A 10,019-nucleotide genomic window follows, 5' to 3' on the forward strand; every position below is an offset into this window, starting at 1 on the left:
TTAATATATATTAAGTATAAATAAAAAAAAAATTATTTACTTGTATTATAAAAAAATTTATTCTCTACAAAATGATATTCATATTACATATATATTTTATTGTATAATTTTAAAATATTTAAATACATATTTTAATTTTTTAATCATATATATTAAATTTATTTTAAAAATATCAATATTACTAATCTCATAAAAATAATAAAATAATATCATAATTAATTATTATTAATTAATTAAACATCATTCTAATGAAATGTGTCAACTATGTTGAGACATATGTATAAATTAAGATTATAATGAACTTAATTAATTAATTTAATTAAGATTGAAAAACTATTAATTATAAAATTTAAAATTTGATTAAAATATATAATAATTTATTTTGAAAAGAAAATGACAAATAGGGTAACACAGACGAAAATAAAAATAATAATAGACAAATAAAGTATAATGAAGAAAGTATTATTTTATTAAAAAGGTATGGAATTTTCCAAGTCTATGTAAATAGTCTCACAATTTTCAAAACTATGTATATATATATATTATTTTATTTTAATAAGAATGCTCAGAGTTTTCCGAGACTATTTAAATAGTTTCGAAATTTCTAAAGTTTTAATATATATATCATTTTATTTAAATAAAAAGGTTTGGAAGTTTTCGAGTTCATTTAAATGGTTTCGGAATGTCCGAAGCTTTATTATACTATCTCCGTCTACTTATAAATTATATATATTTCTATTTTGAGTTGCTCGATTACAAAATTATCATTTTATTTTATTTTTTTTACTAATACCTTCACTTTACCATCACATCATTATTTTTACACGAAAAAATAAAAATTAAGTTATCTTTACATTACTTTTAACTGTCCACTATAATTAAAATACTTACTATTTTTTAAATTCTGACCCAAAAATAAATAAATATTTTTAAAATAAATGGTGGAAGTATATATTAGTATTTTATTTAAATAAAAAGGCTCGAAAATCTTCGCCCGACCTTCTTCCTCATCCTTTTTTTTAATTTTTTTTTTTATTCTTCCTCTTCTTTTTCTCTAACACAAGATGGTGACAATGGCCCTGCCCCGCACCCACCCTCGACGAGGCCGCTTAGGTGTCTTGGTTTTTTTTTGTTTTTTTCCTTCAATTCTTCTTGTACTTCGACTATATTGTTTTGAAAAATAAGAGATCAAATGCAAGAATATTGTTAAACTCTTCTGAAAAATACATCTAAGACAAATTTAAACTTAAAAACTACTATCCAATCCCCTACACAATAATAGGACTAACTAACAAGAAAGTAACTTACTTTCTAAACTATATGACTTATTCAATGGAAATTTAATTCAAATTAAAAAATTTAAATCTAAATTAAATAAGCAGCATATTTGAATTCCTCACAAATTCCTCATGAATCAAGTACGACAAACTCCCAGTTTATTCGTTAATATTTCAAATTGTCCCACATTTTGTGAATATTTTTGTGAATATTTCTGCAACGTGTTCCTCTGAGTTATAATACAATAATTTTATTTCTTTTTGCACTTATCTTAACATGTAGCACCTCACCTTAAAATGCTTGGTTCTTCTATGAAACATAGAATTAAGTGAAATAGCAATAGCAGCTTGGTTATCAACAAACACTTCAACGCCTTTTCCTTACTTCAGCTACAACAATTTCTCGCTTATTTGAACACCAAAACAAACACATTGAATTCTCTCAAATTTCTTAATTAAATTAAGTGGCTTCATACTTTTGATCCTCTCATTATATTTATACTCGGCTTTAAAAAAAGTTTTCTATATTTCTTTTACTGAGTTGAAAGCCATTATTCTATTGAATAATGCGGGTGAAACAGTTGAATATATAAGCAAACTCGAACCTTTGCTTTTTTGGTGACCCTCTCCTTGTTAATTTTAATTTTGATTTATGGTTGAATTATTTAGAAGTGAAGCAATGTCATAGTTTTGTTCTGACTGTCTCCCAATAGTTGCAACCCTCCATGTAAGCTTTCATATCAAATTTAAAATGAAATTGAAATATATAATTTATTTTTTTAAAAAAAGTGACATAGGATCGTCATATTTGTTGGTAAGTTTTCAAAAATTTGTATGGACATTCCACCAAACAACAATGAAGTCATGTTTGCCTAGCTCCCAAAAGATAATAATGACGCAATCGACTTACCTTAAATCCAAGCTTCCACATAACAAGAAATAAAAGCAAAGAATTTTAGCACCAAAGGTCAAAGCACTGGGAGAGAGAGGGCTTATGAGAGTTCTGAAGGAAACATTTATGGTGGAGAAGATACAATCTGTGAGATAATATGATGAAATCGTTTGAAAATCGCTATAGATCTTGCAGAGAAGAAATTGGGGAAGAAAATTTGAGTGTTGGAGGAATAAGGTAATCTTCTCTCTTTGTATTTCTAAGAAAAATAGATTAAAAATTAAATCTACTGTATAATTTAAATTCCTTTCCATAAAAAATTCAACTGTGTGACGACATTTGTTCAAACACAATTATGAGCTCTCATTTTGCAAGTTCCTAGTGTGTTTTGAGTTTTCCTCTTTGCTTCTTCCGTCTTATTCTAATTCTTCCATGCCACCAACATATTTGTTGGTTGTGACAACTGGTACTGAGTGCTTGCCTGCTTCGAGAGAGAGAGAACCTAACCAACTCAGTCACACCAGTCCACCACCGCCAACCACCTGTGAAACAACAAGATTCCCAAGCCAAGGTAGTCTTAGTCTAGTCCCATTTCATGTCATCTACTCTACTCCAGTGTGCATACATATCCCACTTCCAACTCTTCAACTAGAAATAGTAGGAGAAAAAGCAATTTTCAAGAAACATCAACTGTCACTAATGCCCAACAGTTCTTACAGCTCAAGCAGAGGATGTTGATCCAGAGTCCAGACTTCCAGTAGCATGGGAGAACAAATCTGCCCGCCCTCCTGCCATCCTCTCTGCCTGTTCTCCTCGCTCACCTGATTAAGAATTCATGTGGATCCGAACTTGTTCAAACAAAACACAAGCAGCTACCTGCTTTTTGTCAATAGAACAGAAAATACTCACCGGTGCGGATTCTTATAACGTCTGACACAGGTATCACTGCACAATTAAACTAAATCATGTCAGTAACTGCAATTTACAATTATTTATACAACTTTACAACATAAAACCACTGAGCTGAAACATTATGGAAATGCTCCCTAAATATGATTTTGAAACAATCTCACATAGCCAATGACCATAAATTATGCAAGGCACCCAGCCATAAGCCTTGTGGGAGCCACAGATACTGATGCCTCTAACTTTCATACAGCTGCACTAGGAGATAGAATATTAATCTTTGCATATGATGCCTCTAACTTTCATACAGCTGCACTAGGAGATAGGATATTAATCTTTGCATATGAAGCCTCTAACTTGTACAGCTGCACTGTGAGATATGATAATTGATAACAATCTTTATATACATGTATACCTTTCAAAGCGCAACGACTACTAATCTCAATTTAAATCTTGTGTCCTGGTAATTATTTCAATGTGCTATTATTATCTCTCCGGTAATGCCCTTAGTTCACTTGATTCTTGTCTCCTGACTTCATTCCTTGACTAGCTAGTATTTAGTGCTGCTGCGGAGCTTAATACAAAGGTTTGAAATCCTTCATTCAGGATGAACTTCAATAAGGAATTTTTACTGAAGTTGTATGATCGGAATTTACCACCTATCTGATCATTGCCCTGCCCCAGTTCCTTCTCTGAAATCTTCTCCCAGGGATCTCTATAGTATAAATCCAGTTGTAATTCTCCATTACTAAAGCTGTATGAGGGACAAGATTCCACTTTTTAATAGGATTTGACGTTATCTTCAAGAACCGGTATCATACAGCTCTATGGCTCTGCCATGCCCCAAAGTTTGATTGCAACATTGCAGTCTAGTGAATTGCTACACCAGAACGCCTAGTAAAGAGTGCTACAATTTCAACTAGATGATCTATTACAACCATCAGAAATTGCAATATGATCGAAAATTATAACTAAATATAAAAATAAATTAATTAATTAAAAATTTGAACAATTTAATGTGAACAAAATTATAAGAGTGATTGAGATTAAATGATATTGGCTTATTGCTCACTTATGTTACATACTGAGTTAATATCACCTTGGTCTTGTTCCAACCAAGATGGATACGAATTTATCACTATTCCGACAAGAATGGTGCTTTAACGCCGATTGACAGGGGTTAATATGCCAGCTTAAGACCAATCAACAAGGGTTAATACTTCAAAACTTGTTCCTTAAATCATCTCGTAACCAAGACACACTAAAACAGTAGCTCATAAAGAGCCATATCCATTTCATTCATATTCATTGAAACAATGTCTTTTTTATAAAGGTAAATTTATAATTAGATTAGGATAATATTAAATAAAAGATACAAGAAAAAATATAAGAGATTAAATCCGAAGTATGAGATCGGCTTGCCCTTTGTCCTCCACTTCCCAAAAAATGGTCAAAGCATTAACAGAGAGGTGTCCTCAAATGAGAGGAAAGAACATTTTGAGATATGATGACAAAAAGTATTAATCTTCAATTCAACTGCCATGCAGGGTGCTGCACCAAGAATCCAAGAAAGGGTGACTAACTCTTAAGGCAAATGCAAAGCAAGAATCAGATATGAGAATTAAGAAGGCAATCCAAAGCTTTTTTTAATTAGCTAAGAATTCCACCACATTTAAGCCCGTGAAACCAATATGCTGAGAGAGAATAAAAAGGATATGTCTGATGTGGTTCCTAAAAACTGCACCAATACCAGCAAGGGCTAGCTTCCCGAACCATCCAAAAGGGATGTGATGTTGAGTGCTCAAATAGTGTAGATTCAAGAAATGAACTATCTACCTGCAAGTGGCATCATTCTAGATAATGAAAGCATTCCATTACTTCCAACCTAAAGACACACAAGCTCCCTAAGATAAAACGATTAATGCCAAAAGAGTACAAATTTTGACTAAACTCTCTATAGACTATTCATCTAGGTTCTGGTTCCTAGCCTTATTTTATTAGCAGCTGAGATTGACCTACTAAGGTGAAAAAGCTATACCAATAAAAAGCATATGATTGTAGGAGACGTATAACGAGGACAACACACCCACTCATGATCAATTAGGGTGTGTTCTTTGGAAGGTTTTACCAAATTTTTACTATTAATATAATTCTTCCCTAACAAAATCAAATCAAACACATTGTTTTTCATTTTTTATAATATACGAAAAAATTAATTTTATATTCAAAATATCACATAACACCTGTTCATAGCACATCATACTACTATTCCAATTCAAAATGTTTACTATTCAAATCTCAATCTCAAACTCAAAATCCAAAACCCCAAACAAACACACCTAAAGAAACAGCAAGTCACTTAATAATGGTTCAAGTCCAATTTGTGAGGGATAATATATTAAAATAAGTTTCTTGTCTTTATTTGCACATTATCACTAACCAACAATTTACACAAGGAGCAAATGATCAAATCAAGCAAGGTGGCATATCAAACTTTCACTTATCCGTTCACTAGTTCTTAGACCCCACTCCACCCTCTTAAATCTATGCTCTAGTATTAACTTTGTTTTGATATTTTGAACAAGAAACATATTGGTCGTCAAATGCTAAAATTTTAGGATTGCTAGCTGTCGAACATGGATCCCAAACCAAATTTGCATGGATAATAATTGAGATCCATCATCTAGTAAGGTTAATTTTTGATCTGATATATGATTTCAGCTTAATACATTTTCTTCGTTCTTCATCATCCAAAAGTCAAGCTTTCCTTTCCTTGAGCAGTACCTTCCGAAATATCAGTCCATGATGCACTTTTTATTGCTCTTGATGATGATATCTCTCTATGAATTGAAAACGATGCTATGAAAAAACTATTAGTAATTTCTATCTGCATTAGATATGACACTAGTTGCTTTCAACAACTAACATATAGGACAAAAGAAAAGATGGGCGCAAAGCTATTGTAGCAACTCTGAGAACGCTTATTCTTCCCGTGGGAAGGGCTCAATACTATGATCTAGTGGATTACATAAATATAGAACTGAGAAAAAGGGAGACTGGCCATCAAAAACATCACAGATGAGTAGGAAGAAAAAAACAGAGAAATGAGAAACAAGTTGAAGTTTGAACGTAAAGGTTAAGTTTGAGCTCATAACTGAAATAGTGTCATAAATTTTTATAAACTCACAGAATATTTTGCCATCACCAATCTCTCCAGTTCTTGCCTCCTCAATTATCATTTGAACAACTTCTTCAACCTGACCACCAAATGCGTAAGTTACCAATGGTTTACAAGATTACAGCTGTAAAATTACAGAAACATATGCATATCAAAAGTCCAATTGTTCCCATACCTGATCTCTGCACACAACAATCTCCATCTTAACTTTTGCAATAAACTTATCTTCAGAAAATTCCGAGCCTGAAGAAAAGAAAAGTACAGATCCAAGAAATTAGTTGTGTTTGTTTGTAGGTTTTGGATCAGGTATTTATTATTCATAAAAGAAATTCCTCGCAAAAATATCAAATCAATCACTTATTTTTAATTTATTGTATTATAATAAATAATTAGTTTTATATTCAAAATATCACATTCATACTATTTATATTTTATATCACATTTAACAACTATTTCATTTAAAAAAATTACTATTCAAAATCCTAAACTCAATTTCCAAACCTATAACCAAATATGCTTATTTCATTGTACTAACATTGCAGCATGAACATGAGCCATCCTACAATTAATATATTTTGGGTATGAACTATGAAGAAGACCATTAATATATTATGCAAACCATGGAAGTTATTATTTGAATGTACCAGCATGTCGTTCTGTCAAGTCACCTTGAGCCCCAAAGCCTCGTACATCAGAAACTGTAACTCCCCGGATTCCAATTTTTAACAATGCCTTCATTATGATATCAATTAAAATCTTTAAATAAGGAAAATGACAATGTGGATCATGTCTGAAATTAGATACAGCTTACAGAAACTAAGGATGATAAATCTTAACCTATGCACATGCCATAGAAGGTTGAGTAAGATACATTTCCCACCAAAGAGATGCACAGATGTGTTGTCCAATCACTGACTAACTATAATGCATATAGAGGCATGCAAGTAAATAATAAAAAATAATCATTGGAAGAAATTCTAATAAAACGCTTAGATAAGATAATGACATTGAATAATCTAAGTTCACTTCAAGAAACATTTGCACGTGACACGCCGGGCCACCAATAGATGTCACACAACGACATCTAGAAATGGATTTCAAAATGATTCGGATGAATGATAGAATGGGGATGATTCAGTTTTGCCATCGGAATACAAGAGTGAGATAAAAGTGATGTATCGTATAAATGGGGGAGGCAAACAAAAAGATGAAGAAGGGAGAACACAAGGCAAGAACAATAAATTGAATTGAAAAGAAAAGCACAAAACAAATTGATAGAAATTGTAAACGATTGGTTTTACCGATGAAACCTGCGGGATCCTCCAGGGTCTATGCAAGAATTCCAAAATATATGAAGGCGAAGTTGTATTGAAGAAGCAGCGTTAGAGAAAGCAAGAAGATAATTTTAAAGAAATTCAATTTAAAAATCATAACAACAAAATAAAGAGCACCTCAAAATGGCTTCAACCTTATAGAAAGCGGGTTCAGATGTGAAGTCTGCAACGTGAGAGACTGAGAGAGTAAAAAAAAGTGAAAGGCATTCGAATACTGCAAAATAGGGGTAATGCCATGACTGCCAGTGATTAAGAACCTGTAGAAGTCTGGGATCTGATCATGAGAAGAGAAGAGCGAGTGCGGGAACGTTTAAGGGTTAGAGTGAGAGAGGAATGGTGTAGGAGGGAACAGGAAGAAAAAGTGAAAGCAAGGAAAGATTGGGGATGGGAAGCAGAGAGAAGGGCGCTGGCGCAGGGGGTTGAATGAGGAGAAGTGGAGGAAGAAGATGCCCCGAGAGGAGTGAACGAGGGGGACAAGGCCATCGTGGGAGGGAGAGCAGTGAGGCGAGGGGGCAGGAGGGGAGACGACACTCTTCCTTCCGTAAGGACACAATTGTAACAAGACTTTACTCTGGTTATAGGTTAGGGCAGGCATATTTGCTAAATACACTTGGCCTATTTTATATTAGCATGTTAAAATATATATCTGAGTCATATGCTTGGTTTACTTTGGTTATGTTACTTTTGGCTAAATTTGAAAAGAATAGATTTGAATTTAAATTAAATTTGAATTTTAGATTGGATTTGAAAATTTATATATTTTTTTTAATTTATAGATTTGATTTGAGCTTGAAGATTTTAATTTGTATTGATTTCACAGATAAAAAAATAATTGTTGGGATATGAAGCCTGATTATATTCTAAAATTTAGGGATATGATTTGAATATTATATTTTAGATTTTAGGGATATGATTTGGATATTATTGTCAAAGGCGTAGGTTATAAATATCCATGTATTTTCACTTTAACATGAGCCTGCGTACTTTATAGTAAAATTCCTGGCTTGGCAGCGCCCCCATACGTAGATCATAGTGATCGAACTGGGTTACCAAATTCTTGTGTTCTTTTGTCTTTATTATCTCGTCTTGATTTCCTGGGAATTTCCGCAACAAGAGGTATCAGAGCCTGGTTCGTTGGTAAGGTGGACTGGGAAGCATCGGATATTGATTGTGGCTGTGGGAATCCCTTGTGACCTGCGGAGGTGCCTTGTGTCGAAAGTCTCCTGCCGGTATTGATTGTTGGGATATGAAACCTGATTATATCCTAAAATCTAGGGATATGATTTGAATATTATATTTTAGATTTTAGAGATATGATTTGGATATTATTATCAAAGGCTTAGGCTATAAATATCCATGTATTTTCACTTTAACATGAGCCTGCGTACTTCCTGGCTTGGCAGCGCTCCCAGACGTAGATCATAGTGATCGAACTGGGTTACCAAATTCTTGTGTTCTTTTGTCCTTGTTATCTCATCTTGATTTCCTGGAAATTTACATAACAAGTGGTATCAGAGCCTGGTTCGTTTGTAAGGTGGACTGGGAGGCATCGGATATTGATTGTGGCTGTGGGAATCCCTTGTGACCTGCGGAGGTGCCTTGTGTCGAAAGTCTCCTAGCGGTGTTGGGTCGGTCTCGACTGGTAGGTCAGGCAGCGGGTCCCTTTGTGATAGGCGGTGCAAGGTAGGCAGGGAATGATAAGGGTTTTTCGGCAAACGCATCGGAGAAGATATCAGAGATGTGCTCTCATATCAAGTGAGCCTTGGGTTTGTTTGTGGGAGTCAAGATGGGTGATCGTCATGTTGTCAAGATATTTGATGGTATGAACTTTGGTTTCTAACATATGCATATAGAAGATTACATGAATGGTAAAGATCTAGATGCGGTATTGAAGGAGAAATCCGAAGACATGGATGAAGCCGAATACAAAAAGATCAACAGGAAGACGATGAGTGTGGTTCGACTAACCCTTTGGGAGAATGTCTCGACTGAATTTAGATTTGAGGCAAAAGGAAAGGGTGAAGATCAAGTCAAAGTTAAAGCCGAAGAATAAGGACAAAGAAGATGCAAGTCAGGTGGTATGTTGGAACTGCAAGGGGCACTTGAAACGACAGTGCAGGGCGCCGGAGAAGGATCAGGGTTCAGCAAACGCAACGGAGGAGATATCCGATGCGCTGATTCTGAGCGTCAGCAGTCCAATGAAGTCATGGATTTTGGTCTCAAGAGCGTCATTCCACTCATGCAGTGATTCGGGAATCATGGAATCCTATACCACAGGTAATTTTAGTGTTGTCTGATGAGACACTGAAAATTATAGGTAAAAGAATGATTCGAATCAGAACACCGAATGGTGAGGAGTGGAGATTGGATGAGGTATGTTGAAGTGGAAGATGAAATCAGTCTTCAAGTGGGAGATTGTTGGGATATGAAGC

At 34.0% G+C, this 10,019-nt stretch overlaps 1 protein-coding gene across 4 annotated transcripts; it reads right to left on the minus strand.

Moving 5' to 3' along the window:
• Positions 1-2,456: 2,456 nt before the first annotated feature.
• On the minus strand, positions 2,457-8,189 carry LOC127257650 (nitrogen regulatory protein P-II homolog). Of its 4 annotated transcripts, none has more exons than XM_051284098.1 (9): positions 7,845-8,188; positions 7,705-7,765; positions 7,555-7,582; positions 6,898-6,985; positions 6,429-6,496; positions 6,263-6,332; positions 3,079-3,114; positions 2,887-2,990; positions 2,457-2,711 (listed from the first exon to the last, which is right to left on the minus strand). In XM_051284098.1, exons 1-8 carry the CDS (start codon positions 8,068-8,070, stop codon positions 2,890-2,892), a joined length of 678 nt encoding a protein of 225 aa, XP_051140055.1. In that variant the 5' UTR covers positions 8,071-8,188; the 3' UTR covers positions 2,457-2,711; positions 2,887-2,889. The 4 variants fall into 4 exon arrangements, with proteins under 4 accessions (XP_051140055.1, XP_051140056.1, XP_051140057.1 ...); XM_051284099.1 differs by having other exon boundaries at positions 7,705-7,750; positions 7,845-8,184; XM_051284100.1 differs by lacking the exon at positions 7,555-7,582 and having other exon boundaries at positions 7,722-7,765; positions 7,845-8,189.
• Positions 8,190-10,019: the final 1,830 nt, after the last annotated feature.

The sequence above is a fragment of the Andrographis paniculata genome, unplaced genomic scaffold (genome assembly GCF_009805555.1).
Source record: "Andrographis paniculata isolate CXL003 unplaced genomic scaffold, ASM980555v1 Contig58END, whole genome shotgun sequence".
In the NCBI taxonomy this organism is placed as follows: domain Eukaryota; kingdom Viridiplantae; phylum Streptophyta; class Magnoliopsida; order Lamiales; family Acanthaceae; genus Andrographis; species Andrographis paniculata.